The 20,305-nt window shown below is 30.4% G+C and overlaps 1 protein-coding gene across 1 annotated transcript; it reads left to right on the top strand.

Annotated features, from left to right (window-relative positions):
- Positions 1–15,621: 15,621 nt before the first annotated feature.
- Positions 15,622–18,622, top strand: LOC100160272 (tigger transposable element-derived protein 4-like). The gene is made up of 3 exons (XM_008189724.1): positions 15,622–15,647; positions 17,220–18,368; positions 18,421–18,622. The coding sequence occupies exons 1-3, from the start codon at positions 15,622–15,624 to the stop codon at positions 18,620–18,622; spliced, it is 1,377 nt and encodes a 458-aa protein (XP_008187946.1).
- Positions 18,623–20,305: the final 1,683 nt, after the last annotated feature.

Genomic DNA, 20,305 nt, shown 5'->3' with positions numbered 1-20,305 from the left:
ATAAACAAGTTTAATTTAAACGCTATTAGATTATTCAAATTGACGAAGAAAAACCAGTGTCTTAGAAAATAAGCGATTGCTCGAATATTCTCTAAGTAATACGTCGTCAACGAAAATAATCTAAGTCGTAATACAAAAATATGATAATCAATAACGAAGAGGTACAGGGATGTGTACGTACGGTTTGTGAAATCACGTTTGAATACTGGTCACTCCCAGGGCTCCTATATAGTCCTATCCCCTCTCTTACCAGATCCCTGGCGGACTACGTCGTTGGTTCTCACAGTCCAGGGGGCCTTCTACAAGATGTGCCTTTGGTCGGTGCGGGGTGTCGTAAAATGACCAAGTATACTTGCAGCCATCTTGTCATAGTGCCAATATCTGATTCGTAGAATCTACTGCGCTCCGAGGAGGTCATTATCGATTATCGGTATTATAAGTTATATATAGCTATATACATGTACTTTTATAGTATTATTTTCATTCATGAATATTATCGGATTTATATCAAATTTATATATAAACGTTATAACTTATAGCCTTATAGGTTTTGAGTGAAACGTATCGACGACACGCGACGTATTCGCCGAACGTCAACAGGGATACCCACAGGCCACGGACCACACTTCTTAGAAAAACAGACAAATGATTATTAATAAAATACAATAATAATATTAGCATTCCAATAACATAAACTATGAATATATATTATTATATCGTAAAAGGTTATGTTTATCATAATATTATATAATGTCATCTTGAAATCTTCTATTATTATGTATGCATACAATTGATTTCGGTATTATCAGTTATTCAACATACGGTGTTGGTGTGTTAGTGTGTTACTGTATGACTTTTATAATATTAGTCGTCATTGACCATTGTTCATTTTAATAACACTCTTTTTGTACTCTGCTGTTCTGGTGTTGAATCGTAAAAACTACTCGCAGTTTAGCAGTATATTATTCATTTATTCATGACTATAGTTCAGTTTTAGTGTTTTGTGTAAAATATTTACTTAAACTTTTTATAATATGGACAATTTTGTTATTACCAACTCTACATTAAATAAAAAGCAAAAGCTTCAAACGCAATCTGACCATCTCGTTGAGCCAGAAATAGCAAATGAAAATAGTATAATAAGTACCAACAATTGCTATATCTTTGATGGACAATTTTTTAGTATCATTAAAAAATAAAATAAAAATATACTAGCCCAGTGCCAAAAATGTACTGGATCTACTGGAAATTTCCTTAGCCACATCAAGGTATGTTTTATAAATGTATAACATAATATATTAGGTACAATTTCAATTTAATTAATAATGCATTCTGAAGAATGAACATGAACTAAAGAGTGTAAAGCCTATTAATATTAAATTTAATAATCTAATTTACAAAACAATTACAAAATTTAACATTTTGATTATAGGTCGTAATGTTAATATTATATCATTATATCTATGTACCTGTGCTACAGGCTAAGAGGAAGTATACCTAGTAATATATTACTCTATATAATTTTTAGTTTTTTTTAATAAAAGCATACATCAATTAAACAATTTAAAGAAAAAATCCTGTTGCAAAGATGCAACAACAATTTACAAGGTTGGAGCTACAACTAAAACTACACACTATGAACCAAAAAAAGACCACCCACTTAAACTATAAATTAGAACGTCTGATACCCGTGGACATGATTTAGAGCATAATAGCAAAAGACAACTAAAAGGAGAAAAAAGGAGATTGATAGGTAGTCAGCTAACAACTGAATTAGCAAGTAATTGGAGACGCAGTCAAGCATCAAATATGGAGTTTGGTTCCATATCTCCACCTAATTTGTATCATTCTAGTGTTCTAAGAAAAGCTAAACAAGAGAATAAGGACCATACATTGGGTATATATTTAAAGTGTCCAATTGTATCATTAGTAGAGCTGAAACATACACAGTTTGCTGGGTCGATTCGCTCCATTGGGATCGATCCATTTCTAGTACATTATTGGAGCAATCATCAAGTAGTAATTTATAAAGATTTAACCAAAGAGTATTGCAGTATTTCAGTTGATACTACTGGTAGTCTTATAAAAAAAAATTAAACGTACATCATTGAACTTATTATCAGCACACACATTTTTGTATGAAGCAGTTGTTCACACGTCTTATGGCCAAATTCCTATAACCCAAATGCTTTCCGAAAAACAGGACACTCAAACTATACAAAATTGGCTTACACAATGGTTACTCTGTGGTATTAAAGTACCTTATGAAGTTGTTTGCGATTTTTCAACTGCTTTTATAGGAGCTTTGACAAGAGCATTTAATAACAGTAGCATGCGTGAGTACACTGCGAGATGTTTTGATATTTTAGTTAGAAAAAACGAAATATTACCACAATGCTACATAAGAATTGACGTAGCGCATATGATAAAACTATTTTGTCGAATTCCATACTTTAAGGGTATTCAAAATAAAAAATTAAAAACTTTTTTATGTTAGCTGCTTACGATTAATTTTAACCTCGTCGACACTAAATGAATTTAGCGAAATATTAACGGCCTTATTAATTGTTGCAAAATCTGAAACAGATGGCTGGGTCAAAGATAATATCGACACTCCAGCAGAATCTAGTAGACTCTTGTTGCTTGAAAAAATAAAAATGGAATAGTTGAAGATTATACAGATAATGTTGATATAGGTGATAATAACTTCAATGGGAATTAAACAGTTCGGCTCCCATGTAGTGATTTATTCGGAAAAAAAAACTTCAATGGGAATGATGAACAAGAAGGTACTGAAGAAACTCCCAATGCAATTGACGAATATTTAAGAGAAATCGAGATGGACGCTGATAGAAAATCAAAAGTACACAAGGCTGATGTCGATTGGACATAGTGGGGGGGGGCAACTTCACAAACGTCACCAACTGACAAATATTTTCATCACGCACTGTGTAGCAAAACATCATCACGCGTGTTGCAAGTGTGATCGCGCAATAGCGCATCGCGCACCACGCAATCACGGATGCGTGGTTGTAGGAAACCACGGCTTTAGGTCTTATTGAGTCACAAAAAAACCTGGGGCAACACCTAAATATTTTTTAGGGGGTGCTAATTTTGACTTAGGGGGTGCTAATTTTGACTTAGGGGGTGCTAAGGACCCAAAGCACCCCCCTAGTTGCGCCAATGAGTTTAACTTAAAAATCTACAGTTGGTTACCAAGTATTTTATAATTAACAATATCTGTAGTTAATAAATAATATGATACATTAAAATTTATAAGGTATTCATAGTTTTCAAAATTAACAAATAGTTTTATGAAATAATGTTCCAAAATTAATTTGTTGTTTTATTGCGGATACAATAAAAAATTCTTGATTTATCAAATTTTAATTTTAATTTGCTCAAATTATTCATCGTTTATTTTTTTATTGTCATGTAGACAATAGTTCTTTGACTCGACCACACTACCACTCTGGCCTAAATGTAAAAATTAAATAGGTAACTAGCCCTTTGCATGTGAATCTACTTACCCATAGGAATCTAGGACAAAATATCCTGTACTAAAATATCCAAGTCAAAATATCCAAGGTTAAAATATCCAGGGATAAAATAATCAATATGTGGGACAAAATATCCAAATAAAAAAAAATCATAAAAATGTATTATTAATACTCATATAATTTTTTTTATTTAAATTCATTATATTGTTCATTTTTTAATCACGTTTTAATATCATTTAATATCAATAATACTTTATAATACAGTAATAAAATAATAATAAAAATAATATGTTGCGTTATATATAATAATTATATCTTTAGTTATAGGAATTGTGTATTACACTATATCATCTAAAAATTTTTAATAATATTTAAATAAATATAGTCAGTTCAGATAAAATGTGTTTATAAAAAAATTGTTTAAAAAGAGGTAATAAATTATAGTATTATATTTGGTATTGCAATTAAAAAAATACCTATCTAATTCTTTTTCACCATTAATATATTAAAGACAAAGGAGCTTAAGTTTTTCTTGCATCCTTACATATTTTAGTTTTTTCGAGGTGGATTCAATGTCCCCAACTCTCTTTGTGCAATTTTCGTTTCGTCGGCGGCTATCTCCATGCGCATTTTTTTTTATTAAAATCCAAATACTTGGATGATTATGTGTTACCTAGAAATTGACATTTTAAATATAGGTTAGGTTCCAAAATTTCTACAGCCATCGTGCTCGTACAAAAATGACATAAGATACGATAATGCTATTTATATTATTAAATGACAATAATGTAACAACAAAAATGTTACGGCATGGCGATACAGAATTAAATATGAAGAATATATTATATACTGTATTCTTTAATTTTTCAATTTTTTTTTAATGTAAATTTAAAATATTATAGATACACAAATAAGTGTTGTAATGTAGATTACTTTCGCGGGCCAGATATTAAATGATGGCGGGCCGGAAATTGGCCCGCAGGCCGTAGTTTGGCCACCACTGGGTTAGATTAATATAATGACAACAATCATACATACATAACATACAACATACAACATACAATACATATTGTATACCTAAGTACTTACTAAATTCGAATTTTTTATTTGAATTAATTAATTCCATATTACAAAATAAATTAAATGAAATATTAACTATATGACTTAAAAAGTATTAAAACACACTAAATATTATAAAAGCCACACTGACGCACTGCACAAAATAATCCTACAATAGTCACCGGTAAACTGCAATAATAACTATCAATACTTCCCTTCTACACCGATGACAGCAGATAATTGTAGATAAAATTGTCGTCTTGGTCTAATTTATTATGTCCACTACGATAAAGATTACAGATATGATATACGTAATTGCAATGTAACACCGATAACTAAAGCCTCGTTATTATAATATAGATATTATATTATACAACATAAAATATTATTTTTACTATTATTATCTTATTACTATATTACAAAGTATTATCAATGTTAAACGTGATTTAAAAATGAACAATGTATCTAAAGAAAAAAAGGGGGAAAAATATTTTTTTTTACTTGGATAATTTGTCCCATATATTGATTATTTTATCCGTTGGATATTTTAACCTTCGATATTTTGACTTGGATATTTTAGTATAGGATATTTTTTCCTTGGATATTTTGTCCCAATACCACCCATAGGTATGGAATTTAGTTGTGTTTCACTTAATATGTATTTTAAATTTGATTAGAATATCTAATACTTAAGTAAGCAATAGGTAAAACAAATATTTACTTACTTTACCTTACCCAAAGAATTAATTTTTTATTTTGATTATAATAGTTTAATTTTGTTTTAGGTGAATACATTAGTTTTTGAATATATCGTGGAAGAAATGCGACGAAAAGCCAGCTTTTCGGCGTTTGATCAAAGCTCTATTTGGCATCACAGAAAACATATCACTTCCTGATAGACAAGTGATGTTAAAAGAATTAAAACTTAAATATTTGTCGTATATTTCTATGTTGACTAAACTAATTTCTGGCCTTAAATTTATATGTACTACTGCTGACATTTGGAGCTGTAACAACAAGAGTTATATGGGAATGACGTGTAATTTTATTGATAAAAATACTTATAGTAGGTCATCTTACGTTTTGGGGTGTAGACGTATAAAAGGTAGCCATACTTATGATAATATTGCTGAGGTTATTGACGAAATTACTCAAACCTATAAAATTGATAATTCTAAAATCTCTCACACAGTTACTGATAACGCGAGTAATTTCGGTAAATTGGTTTGGTAATGGTGATTCGTGTTCTGATAATTCAGATGACGAGGTTGAAGTTGAAATCATTACAATGGACTCGATACTTAATTCTGGACGTTATAATGATTATAATTTACCAGAACATATGACATGTACAGCTCATACACTTAATTTAATAGCAACTCTAGATACTTCTAAAATTTCCAACTTGTCCAATAATACAATTTCAACTGCAACTTTCAAGAAGCTTAATTCGTTTTGGAACTTATTGAGTAGAAGCACTGTTGCTTCTGATAAAGTAGAAGACGCGTGTAATTGTTAATTCCAAGGTGGAATTCCATGTTCTTTGCTGCTAAAAAAGTAGTTTCTTATAAAGATAAACTGGTATCTACATTTGATGAATTGAAATTAAGCAAACTTACATTATGTGAATGGTCATTTTTAGAGGAATATTGTACTGTTATCGAACCGTTAGCTATTTCTTTAGATAAATTACAGAATGAAAAAACATGTTTTTTGGGCTATGTTATTCCCACAATAATTGCATTAAGACTGAAGTTGAACACTGTACAAACATAAGACATTAAATTCTTATTATAGACAATAGTAAATTGTTACCAATCTTATAAGCTACATGCCTACATCTATTTTCAATTAAGATTTTACAAAAGTGTGTATTTTAAATACTGTCTTAGTCTATTGGACCTATTTGTATTTTAAAATCAAATACTTTTCAAAATTCAAACAAATTATTCATCATTTGTTACATGTTCTTTCCAGTTCACATGAAGATCCATTGGTTGAGGATAATGAAAATCTTACTATTAGTAGTAATGAAAATGTAAACAGTGAAACTTCATCTACTTCTAATTCGACCTTGGTTCAATCAGTCTTTTCTTCTAAAACAACTCAAAAACATAAAAGGTTAAATAATCAAACTTTGATGTCGGCATTCACCATAACTAAAGCTTCACAATCTAAAATTGATGCAGCATTAGCTTATTTTATTGCAGTTGATATGATGCCTTACCTTCTTGTGACCAAAGATGGTTTCAAAATATACACGAATGCCTTAAACGGTAGCTATCATATACCAAGTCGAAAGACCCTTACTGATTCCAGAATACCGAATTTATATAAAGATACCAAGACTATCATTGAGTCGATTGTGAATAAAGTTTGTTTTATGTCATTCACTACAGATTGTTGGACTTCTGGATCCAACCAACCGTTTTTAGTTTTAACTGGACATTATATTGATTCTAAATTTAATTTGGGTAAATTAATATTATAATAATATAAAAACATTACATTACAATTCAAAGTACTAAAGTTATAGTTAACTTTTAACTGTGTAAATACTATATTACAGGTACTGCATGCTTAGGTTGTATAGAACTGTCAGAAGACCACACCGGAGAAAACTTGGCAGACACTTTACAATTACTTTTATTGGATTATAATTTGACTGTTTCTACTAAAAATATTTGTGCTTTCACAACTGATTGTGGTGTTAATATTATAAGGGCTATACAAAATTTAGATGTACAACATGTGCCTTGTTTTGGTCATGCTTTTAATACTGCAGTTGGAAACATATTCAAACTCAAAGAGTTACAAATTGCTGTAAACAAAACACAAAAAATCCAAAACATTTTTGCTCATAGCTGGCAAGCTGTCAGAGAGATGAAAATTGAACAAGAGCGTTTTGGGTTAAAAAAACTTAAACTGCCATCTTATTCCAAAACTAGATGGTGGTCCCTTCTAGATTTAATTTCCGTTATTTTAGATCAAGAGTTAGGAATATCTAGTTTTCTCACGACCTATAAAAGTGGACAGTTTAAGAAGCTGATATTATCTGATGACGAGATTGATGTTTTAAATGATGTTTTAATTCTAATGAAAAATGTGTTGAAATTAAGAAAAAATACTTACTTCTATAATTGATGTTCTTGACAAACGTTATAATAATAATATTGCATTGGAGATATGTATGGTTTTAGACCCAAGGTTTAAAACTTAATTTATTGCCGATGAAGAAACAACTAACACTCACAACTAACAAAAGTAATAGAAGAATGCTGTTTAGAATCTTGGATGGAATGGTCCATGAATGAATTACATAGTGGTAATTTGTCTATTCCTGGTGATAATTGTCATTCAATTACAACAAAAAAAAACAAAAAACCGGACTTTCTGCCATTTTTGATGTAAAAACAAATCATGATGATGTAAGAATTTAATTTTCATTTATAATTAAGTTAAAATAATAGATAGTAATATAGCTAAACAAATATTATGCCTTTTCAGCTTCAAGATCAAGAAATCAGTCCAAGTACTAAGATAAACAGAGAAATTGCCTTGTACATTCAATTTTCGAAAGTACCATATGAGCAAGATCAATTAAAATGGTGGTCTTTAAATTGTACAACCTATCCATTTTTAAGTGTAATGGCAAAAAAATATCTTACTATACAAGCTACAAGTGTGGCTTCAGAAAGAGTATTTAGCAAGGGAGGATTAGTTGTGACAGACCATAGAGCGTCATTAACTAATGATCATGTAAGTGAGTTGGTTTATTTATCAATGAACAAAGCTCATGTTCCAAAACCTTTACCTTAGAACATGAGAGGTAATACTAAAATTAACAATTTTATAATTTGTTTGTATAATTATATTAGTTATTCATTTTATTTGTTTAATATTTACATTGTAATATTTTATTAGTCTTTGTCGAGACTTAAACCCAATAAAAAGGTTGTTTCTATTGAATACAATGGTATGTTTTTGTTAATTTGTTATATAGGTATTGAAATGTTAATCTTATTAGTTATTATTCAATATTTATATTAGTATTTTATTTATTTAATTTATTGAATTACTCCACAAACCTTTGAAATTATGTTAAAAAGTATTTGATACTTAATAGTTAATTTCATATTAATTTAATTAATTTAATATATTTAAATAATACATACATTTGTAACATTATAATTATAAAAAGTTAGGTAAATTTAAGAATTAAGATTTAAGAACATATTGATTTAGAAAAGAGGCATCAAATTTAATATTTTAATGTAGGTACCTATTTTATTATGTTACTATGAACTGTGGGTATAAATATATAATCTTCATATACAGATTAATAACAATAAGGAATATTATAACTTGTAAGTACCTACCTGATTATTAAGTAATAAACCATATGGTATACACTAATACAGTAATACGGTTCATAGCATTATTGAGATTTTTTAAAGATCTAAATCAGTCAAAAATGGGTTTTTTGAATTTGAAACATTTAGAAGAAACAATTTAAATAACATAAAAAATAGTTTTTTAAAACAAAAAAATATAATTTATGTGCATATAATATGCTTTTACTTATTAGTACCAACTACCAACAACCAACTACTACCAAGTACCAACTACCTACCGACAACGCCTATTTATGAGCAAACTATAGTCAGGCTCACGAAAAGTGGCGGTTGATTTTTGTAAAAGGATGACTTGTTTATTTAAAGAAAATATTCAAACCTAACCGTATGTATCAGGACCATAAATATATGTAGTATAATATGTAAACTTGGTTGCAAGCAAGCTTAAAGTAACATTGAAGAAAATAGAAAACAGGTAGAAAAGTCAGTCAGCATTCTATGACATCCAAAAACTAAGTGATAGTCCATAAACTAAATTTATAGTATCCGTATCAATGAACAATAATAATAATAATAATAATAATAATAATGAAACTGAGGGCATTAGTTTTCGCCACATTACATTGACTTTCTCGTATTATCATTTATAGTATTTAGGCATATTGCATAGCGTATTCAAGAGAGGTGCATCAGTTCATAATCGACTCCCCATATAATCTTTATAATAATTTAAAATTTTTGTTAGGGCTATTAGTAGTAGATAGCCCTAACTAATCAACCGTTGAATCATATGGATACAGTAAATCACTATTTTCAATGAAAGTAGTAGGTACATGGGTTGAGTACAGCAGTGTTACTTTTGTTTTTTGCTACCAATTGTTTGATGCATTTAGAATTTTCACAATGTTTACTGCATACCCATTAGGGTGGCACTCATTTGTATATGTGATGTTTTTTTATTTTTTCATCATGTTTCATGGTTTAATATTGTTTCATTTGGTATAAAAATGCTGAGTTGAAAGTTTGGTGCAAATCAAATAATATTTTATGGTAGCTCAAGGCAATTACATTTATAATCGTGCGTTATGATATTTTTATACTGTTTGTGACGATATATTGTACTATAAAGATTAGATAAGGTAGATATGTAGTATGTACTTATTAGTATGTGTTGCAGTCATTATTTATATCGATGGTTGTTGCTCCAGAATAATTCATACGTTATTGTAGTCGACTACTCCGACTCGCATAACTAGTCTCGAGGTGGGTGACCAAATAACGGAATATAATACAATGCAAAACGTATAATATAATAATATGATCAATTGATCAATACGTAAAAACAATAATTGAAATACGATAATATAAAGAATGATAATATAGAAATGATAATAGTAAATCGATCACACGGTATTGATGATGAAGTCGACTATAAAAAAAAATAGTCACTGGTACGGACTGCAGTGCTACCATCCGGAACCGGTCGACATCGAATATGACAATATTATGTTAATATTATGTTTCACGTGACGACGTGAAACGACGAGTCCTCCGACCTCCAATGGGGATTCCCGCGTCGACAATTCAACGTTCGTTTGTGTAATATTTGTAGGATAATGATATATATGTTTATATATGTATATAAAATTAAAACAGATTGACTTAAGTGTTCTTTTTAATATTTTAAAATAATACAAAAGAACTGAACAAATAACAATGCAATGATCTTATAACAAGAGTCATTGAGTGAGTATATGACAATTGAAAATACATGTATTTTAAGGTTATAACGGGGCTCACATATTATAAATTAATTCTGTCATGGAACAAATACTACAGTTCCTCCAAACTTAATTGCAGAATACTATTCATATAAAATACATTATAAAATATTAATTTTAACAATTAAAAGTAAATAAAATAAAATAAAATAACAAAATATACAAAATATACATATTTTACAAATTTAGTTTATTAGGTGGACGTATAACTCGCTTAGGTCTTTCAGTACTAACACAATTATCCTTATTCTGAGTTAACACACTATCCTTTTGAGAATCTAACACATCCTTTCCTAACTCTTCAGTTACCTCCAATTTTTCCTCAATTACTTCTTCTTGCTCCAGATTAATGTTATTTTTATCCAAACTTTTTTCATAATTAACTTTAGCAAAAGGTGTCAACCTATCATAAGATGTAAATAAAGAACGCCCGATATACAGTTGAACAGGACTAAAACCAGTAGAACAGTATTTAGTGCTATTATAAGACAAAATAAATTTCAACACACTAGTATCAATACAATCTTTATTATTAGTACTAGAAATTACTTTCTTTAAGTAATTTTTGAAAGTCCTCACTAAATTCTCTGCTGCGCCATTTGATGAAGGGTTATATGGAGCAATTTTAATGTGAAAAACACCATTGTTTTTAAGAAATGTTTCAAACTCAACAGAACACAAAGAAGGGCTATTATGAGATACCAATTTTGCAGGTATACCCCAAGTAGCAAAATAGGTACTCTCTTAACACCATAACAGTAAAACTAGATGTTATATTTAACATTCTTTTGACAAAAACCCACTTTGAGTATGCATCTAAAATAACTATGAACATCATACCCTTAACAGGTCCTAAAAAATCTAAATGGATTCTTTGTGCTTTATATATATCCTTGTATAACTATTATATTACATTTTTTTGTGTTCACAAATTTGTAGATTTGTTACATGAATCGTCAAAAGACATCAATAGTCCCATAGAAACACCAGAGATAGAAAATACAATATCACCTTTATCTGACTCATCTTATACAGCAACACCAAAATCTTTATTCAAGCAAAACCAACATGAAAAAACACCTACTTGGTTTACTAAATTTGAAAAGTTGAGAAATTATCAACTAGAAGCAACCAACTATAACGCAAATCAACTTAACATACAGTTAATAAAATTCAATATTATATTTTTATTTACTTAGTCATATTATGTTTTTAACAGTTACTTTTCTTTTAAACTTCCTATCATTTGATGTTTCATATAATTTATTATACAGTAGGTTTCATAGGTTCCATTCACTTAATATATAGTAATAATTATTCTGCAGCAAACCAAATTTCTTTAGTGTAGTTTTTCAACAGTGATCTATTTGAACATTTAACTTCTTAGACTAAATTTAAATGCTTATCCATGACAACTCTAATATTTAAGCCTAATATTTATTGAAATTTTTTTTTATATATTATTTTTGATGAAACCATACATTTTTATATTGCTTGACTGAGAAACATTAGGATGATTCAGGATTAATTTTGATTAATAATACACTTTTCGCTTTTAGTCTTGATAAGTTGGAAAAAAAGAGATGAAATGATGTTGAAAACTCAGACTGAACTGCTAAACAAATTGGATGATGCAAATCAAATTGAAAGGCAAAAGATAGATCTTTTCAAAAAAATGTTTGACGCCAATATATTATAATGTTTTTTTCCATATTTTTTTAGTTGCTTCAATATTACAAAGTCTGTATATTAACATAGTAAAGAGGGCCCAGTTTTTATTTTTATTTTGTTATTTACATTTGATTTTATAACTAAATTACTATAATATTATTATAATTTATATTCAAAATATTCAAACTATTATAATGTAATATTGAATTATAAAAAAAAAATTGTTATGTTGTTATTAATTAATATTAAAAGTAAAAAAGACTTATTACAATAGCACTGTTTTAAAATTCATGATTTTGTTTTTAATTCATGCTTAATGTATCACATATTAAATTTCTTTTGGTTGTGCCGCTAATAACTTCATTTCTTATTTCCTGTAAGTTAAGTTCGGTTTGAATAGGTACAGCAGCATCAAATGTATCATTGTTTGATATGCATATATTATGCAAGCAGCATGCAGTAGTTATCACTTTACTACAAAAATGTTTTTTGTTGTTTTTTAATGTTTTTTCTAATAATTAATCAAAATAAGTAGAACATTAGAACAATTTTAATTATATATAAAAATACATTTACACACTTAATTTTTCGAAATCTGCAGATCAATTTGCCAAATGCCTGCTCAATTAAAACTCGTGAACTACTCAGTTTATGGTTAAAATTGTTTTGTTTCAAACTTAGGTTACCATTATCTTTATATGGTATCATGAGGCCCTCAGCGAGTGGATAGGCACCATCACCAAGAATATAGCAAGAATTAGGGAGGATTAATGATGAAGTATTTATAATAGTTTGACCAATTGTTCTGCAACGAAAAATTCGGGCATCATGAGACCGCCCTGGCCAACCAGCAAACACATCTATAAACTTCATCTCAGCGTCAACGATTCCCTAAAATAAATTTAATATTTTGCTAAATTTAATTACTAGAATATCCATAACATATTAATTAGTTAATATGTCTATAAGAAGATCTATTTAAAAAATTAGACTAAAAGTTCAAATTAACAATTAATACAAATATAATAACAGTCCTGGAATACCAACTTGCAGTATAACAGATGGAACTCGTTTTCTGTTGCAAAACATATTTCTATCCAACTTTGGCATTTTAGTTCGATTTTCCCATGGAAATAAAGTATTAATATGGCACCCATCAATACAGCCAAATACATTGGGGAATGAGTTTAATCCTCTAAGATAATTAAATTTCTGGATGTTTTCTAATGCCGCTACTCCTGTTGGCCTTACAATTATCTTACCAGCTACATCATTCATAGCCAATAAACAATTTGTTATTATTTCATAACTTGTACTCTCTGCTATGTTAAAGCGATTACCAATTTGTCTGAAATACATATTAATTTTATCTAAGTAAATCCTAAGGCTGACAAAATATGATTTTTATAAATTAGCATTTATCATTAAGAGGATCTCAGCGCACTATATGTTTTCTCTCTCTGGCCCAAGCGCAACATAGATAAAACGCATTTACACAGAATAATTTTTTCTATGTTTTTAAGTAATCTTAAAGTAAAATTTTGTAGTTATTTTCATTCTCCGCATTAGTCAAAAGTATCATATCTTCTTCAAGTGATGTATCATTAAAAGTAAATTTGTTTAAATAAACTAACACATCTAATAACATTTACAAATAAAATATCATTAGTAAACACATTGTACAGCATAGTTGTATACGCAGATTAGTTATGAAGTTATTTAAATAATATCATATTAACATCAACACTTACTTTCACGAATAGGACATCCTTGCACTACAAAATTAGTAATGTGATTTTTACTCATAATGAAATCATTAAATAACTTTAATCTAAAATTATTTCTATCCATATCCATTTTTAACCAACTTATTAGCTTTTAAATGACTCAGTAGGAATTTAAAAACTCAAATTAAAAGTAATTATAAACTTATTTATATATTTATTAAATATTATTAAACGATATTTAATTTTATTAATATAATAATTATTTAATTTTACAAAAAGTGCGGGAAACAATTCATATTAAATATATGATAAGAAAAAAGATTTTAAAAGTGGGGGCAAACCGATCTAAACGAGCGAATTTCTGAATAATCGGTTTGAAACAATTTACACACCGATTATAAACCTGGATCATTTTAATAAACCATTTAAGTGAACCGGTTTAGTCTAGCGAATTTCTAGTATGTTTCTGGTCAGTTTATCTTTTGAAATCGGTACGACGGTATTGTATTAGTATCCATAGTGTAATACTTTAATGTGTATGGACGTTTATAGAAGAAGACTATTTTATACGTTTTTAATTCTACTGATTGTGTTAATATTTTCATTATGACTCGAGTACCTAAGTATTTTATTTTATTTACCAATATTTACTTAAAGAATAATGTAATAAATAATAATATTAATTTATAACCTTAGCTCTCATTGAAAATCGAGATATTTGGTTAGTTGGATCAACTTCGGAAACTTTAATTGGGAACAAGCTGTTATCAAACCGTCAAACATTATGTAAGTATTTTAATTAACACTTGGATAATAATGTTTCTATTCAACAAAGGTACAAAACTCTATTTTGACTGCACGTGAAGTCATTACATTTTGGGCCAAGGCTAATATATACCAACTAAACAAGAGTATCACGTATCTATAAAACTTAAAGGTGTACACACAAAATGGATAAACTTAAAAAAATTCATAAAGACGCTCAGATAATTAAAAAATAAAATAAATTTATAAATAGCCTTGACGGCCTATTTGATATAGTGCATGCCGATGCATTAAATTTAATGATTATCGAAGAGGACAAATTGTTTTTGTTAGCTCAAGGAGAAAAAAGACGCCGAGGGTACATGAAAAGAGATATAAATTTTGATAAAATTTAAAAAAAAACGTATTGAAAAAAATGAAATATTGGATAATAGAAAACGTAAGGAAAGTCAAAGAAAATTTTAATCATCATATCAAGTAGAATTAATAAGTAATTCTTCTTGTGACGAGCAAAGTGACGTAGATGATATTGAATTTGAAGTAGGTAAGTCCACTGAACAGTCGAAATATCCAAAGAATTCAGTTAACTCCGCCCTAACATCAGCGTTAGACAGAGCTAATGTAAGTAACAGAAATGCGAAATTTGTATTAGCAGCTGTGGCACAATCGTCTGGGCAAGATTTAACTAGCATTGCTGTAAATTGAGAATCAATACAATAAGCTCGTCGTCACCATAGAGAAAACATTGCAGCAGATATAAAATATGACTTTGATCCATCTGACTCACTAGTAATTTTCTTTGATGGAAAAATCCTACCAACATTGACAAGAACAGAACGCGTAGATCGCTAAGCCGTTTTAGTTACGGAAATGGTAATTTGAAACTTTTAGGTGTTCCACAGTTATTAAGAGGTACTGGAAAATTAATAGCCGAGGCAAATTATGATCTTCTTAACAACTGGAACTTATCAAGTCGTGTTCAATTTATGTGTTTTGACACTACTTCTAGCAATAAAGGACTTAAAAGTGGTGCGTGTGTGATACTAGAAAAAAAATTAGGACGAGTATTGTTAAAATTAGCCTGTCGACATCATATTTTTAAAATTGTAGTAGGTAAAGTATTTGATTGTTTAAAGGGTCCATCAAATGGACCAGATATTGAATTATTTAAACAATTTTCAAAATCTTGCCTCAACATAAATGAAAAGGCATTTGAAAATGGCTTAATGAGTACTTTTCTGTCATCAAATTGAAATGAGAAACCTAAAAAAAAATTAAATAAATTTGAGTGCCACCCTAATGCCCATCCTGTGACATAAGTTACTGCTGATGTATTATGCGGATCCATGAGGATACTGTTGATATTTGTTGATTGCAAATAAACATCTAGTATGTTGTTACACATATCTTCATCATTTTCAATTGTATTATCGCATGTGTTAAATTAATTTACTTGTAGTCTAATTGTTTTTAATTCATTGAGCTTGGTTAAAAATGTACAGACATCCATTTCACAATTTCTTTCTTCTGATGGTGTAAGCAAATTATTACACATCAACATTCATAATGCACACTGAAATTTAGTAGCATCTGGAGCAGGGATTGTAACCTTTATGTTTTTTACGGTTTCGTTTTCGGTTAGGTTTTTCAAAAAAAAAATTCCTGAGGTTTCGGTTATAATCTTAAATATTAAAATTATGAAATTGGAGTTGTGGTTATGGTTACGGTTATAACCGGTTGTAACCTGTTAACAAAAAATCTTTTTTAATTAAAATTGTAAGCGATTTTAGATCGTATAGCTACCGTATTTGATGTGTGCGCGTCTTTAAGTTATTCTTTGGAATCTAATTCTCAAATCTATATTCTCTTTCTTAGTATCATTAGTAGGAAACAGTCTTTAATGCCATAAAAAAAATGTCCCAAAACATATGACTTAATACCTCAAAATTATGCTTTAATTTTAAAAAAAATGTGTGGGTACTATATACAGTAGAAATCACTATAACGAGCATCGCTTAGAACGAGATACTGCTTACAACAAGCAAAACGTTAGGTCCCGGCACGAGCGCATATGATTGTATGTTAAAATATACGTTTACAACGAGTATGGTTATTACGAGTTATCGGCTATAACGAGTAAAATAAAGCTAACTTGACTAACGACCTTCCGGTTACTACGAACAAGTACCTGCAAGATACGAACTATTTTCGTATTTAGATCGATTAATCATTTAAATATTATCTTTAGTTGTGTAGATATGGATTACTTATTAATAATAAACATTATTCTTACAAATTCTGGTGTTTTAAAGTTAATAAAATTACAAATAGCGTCAGTTGTGTGTAGACGTTATAAATCAGTATAATCGGGCGTTTAGAAAATGGTGAGAAAAACAGCGTAATTACAAAAGAATTCGGCACCTGTTCGTCGACAATTTCGACCATATGGAAGAACCGGGATAAGTTGAAAAATATGTTTCAAACCATGTCACTTAACGCAAAACGATTGCGCACTGCACAGCATAAGGACCTTGAAGAAGCTGCACTAGTATGGTTCAAACAACAACGGTCATTGAATGTGCCTATAAGTGGTCCTATTTTGCAAACAAAAATTGACCAACTGGCTGAAAAAATGAAAATTGAAAATTTCAAATGCTCTGCATCTTGGATTCAGCGTTTCCGACAGCGGCACAACATTGGTTTCGGCAAGATCTCAGGTGAGTCATCTGCAGTTAATACTGATATCTGCTCTAACTGGTTGGCTAACGTTTGGCCGTCCCTTCGAGCAGGTTACTGTGATGATGAAATTTATAATGCCGATGAAGCGGGCCTTTTTTTCAAATTAACTCCTGATAAAACTCTTAGCTTCAAGGGGGAAAAATGCTCGGGTGGAAAATTATCCAAAGACAGAATAACAGTTTTAGTGGCAGCCAACATGACCGGAACTGATAAAAGAAAACTCCTTGTTGTTGGAAAATCGAAAAGTCCTAGGTGTTTTAAAGGAGTTTCATCACTTCCCGTATTTTATGAAAATAACACCAAAGCTTGGATGACCTCAGCAATTTTTGAAAAGACTCTTAATTATTGGGATGATGAATTACGCCGTAAGAAAAAAAAAATTCTACTGTTGGTGGACAACTGTCCAGCACACCCATCATTGCAGCATTTGAAATTTATTAAACTCGTATTTTTGCCCGCCAACACTACTGCTGTACTTCAACCTATGGACCAGGGCGTTATAAGGAACATTAAAGCTCATTACCGGAATCAGTTGGTACTGAAAATGATTGAAGATATTGAAAATCAAATAGAATCAAAAGTAACTGTTTTGGATACCATAATAATGCTGGATAAAGCTTGGCGTAATGTAACATCGACGGGGATTGCTAATTGTTTTCAGCATGCAGGTTTTTGTGACGTTACGACCGATACTACACAGCTACAAGCAGACAGTGGATTGATTAATAACATCGACGAGAACTACTTACAGATTGATGACGTCCTAATAACGTCAGAAATTCAAACAGATGAAGATATACATAGTCGACAATGTCATAGCCAGCCAACAAGTTGAGCTAGATAATGATACTGGTATTGATGAGCTTGATGATGAGTTTGAAACTGTGCCGTCAATATCCGAAGCTCGTGCTGCATTGAGGACACTAGAAAGATTTTATTACACAAAATATGAAGGTACAGATGCTGAAAGAAAAGCGTTGTCTTTATTAGAAACATCGATCAACTCTAAATTAAATAAAAATTAAATCAATTTAAGTGTTTTATAATTATGTGTGTATTAAATCTCCAATTATAATAATTAATAATAAATGTATAAATAATGTATGTACGTGCATGTATAAGTTAATCTCAAATAAATTGTTTTTATTTAAAATAAAAAAAGTCGGTTTTATTTTTGTATTTCCGCTTGTAATCGGTTTCAACGAATGTTCGTTCTAACCGCATATAACGAGTTACCGGTTATAACGAGAAAAACTAATTGGCCCTTGAAACTCGTTATAACCGATTTCTACTATATTATTAAGTATTAAGTATAAGTAATTATAATTCCTAATAGTTAATCCTGTGTCTGTTATGAATTGTGATTTAGGTTGAGACATAAAAATAAACATATAATACATATTTCATATAAGTACTTTCTTAAAAATATATTAATTATTATAAGTAAACATAATATACATACATTATTTTATGTAACAAAACTATATTTTATTTTATTTTTTGCGTTTTGAAGATGTTGGATGTACATCTGTAGTATATGGCATGCCTCTCCTTGGCCCATAGTGACAGGTATTCTGTTTTTTTAAATTTCATCTTCCTCAGTGCTAAAACAAACAAATCAATTTAATAACTTATTTAATTATTAATATTATTAATATTTACTTAATTTTACAATCTTTTTTATCGAACAATATGTTGGTACGCACTTGTAACTGGTCTTCTAAATTTTTAGAATTTATATTGCTTCTATAAGGGGACAAAATAAATTTTAATCCTGAGAATAAACGCTCAACGCTAACCTGTGTTGACGGAACTGAGAATACTATTTTGGCTAATATATATATTTCTGGGTATGTTGTCTCCATTGATTTCCAAAACTGAGTGACCATTTAAGTGGTGCACTCTGGTTGTCCTCATTACCAACAGTCAACCGCGACCGCCGCCGCGCGAAAACAAATATATAATTATTATTTACGACCGTAGAAAGCGCTAGTCGGTGCAGCGACATTCCGACCGCCCGCCGCCCGCTAGGAAAATTGAGTTTTCTTATTGAAGGAAAATAGATAGAAGACCGCTGTAAACAGATTCAGAATCAGCGCCTCCTTAACTATTAGATTGTTATTATCAACCATGTCGAACACGCGACAGAAAACTGAAACGAAAGAAAAAGAAATGTCCTATTTCGACCGGGACCACCAATGCCCTTACAGCATATATACGAGCCGCTAGCTGCCTAGCAAAACAACAGTACTCCCGCTAAGAGGGAAAACTAGTAAGCCGGACGGTATTCTATACCGCCTTGAACGGATACTAATTTCGACCCTCTACTATAGCGATCACTGCCCTCGAGACTCAACGAGCCGGGCGACCTAACCGTCGTCTAGAACGGACGTTGACATAGTTTCTCCCGGCACTCCCTACGCCGCCGACCATCACGTGTCGAGAACGCCGAGCCGTCGCCGCCGCCGTCCGATCACTAGTTCCGCCGCCATCCAGCAGAAGAGGTCGTCCGAGCCGAAGCTGCCGCCGTCCGTTACACTGTGCCGTAGTTTACCAGTCACTTGTCCGCCACCGTGAGTTGAGAACGCCGAGCCGAAGCCGCCGCCGTCCAAAACACGTGTCTGCCGACCTGTGTGTGTGAGTTGAGAACGCCGAGCCGTAGCTGCCGCCGTCCAACCATCTACCACCGTCTATCGAGAACGCCGTCC

The sequence above is a fragment of the Acyrthosiphon pisum genome, chromosome X (genome assembly GCF_005508785.2).
Source record: "Acyrthosiphon pisum isolate AL4f chromosome X, pea_aphid_22Mar2018_4r6ur, whole genome shotgun sequence".
Lineage (NCBI taxonomy): Eukaryota > Metazoa > Arthropoda > Insecta > Hemiptera > Aphididae > Acyrthosiphon > Acyrthosiphon pisum.
This window is presented reverse-complemented; position numbering and strand designations above follow the sequence as displayed.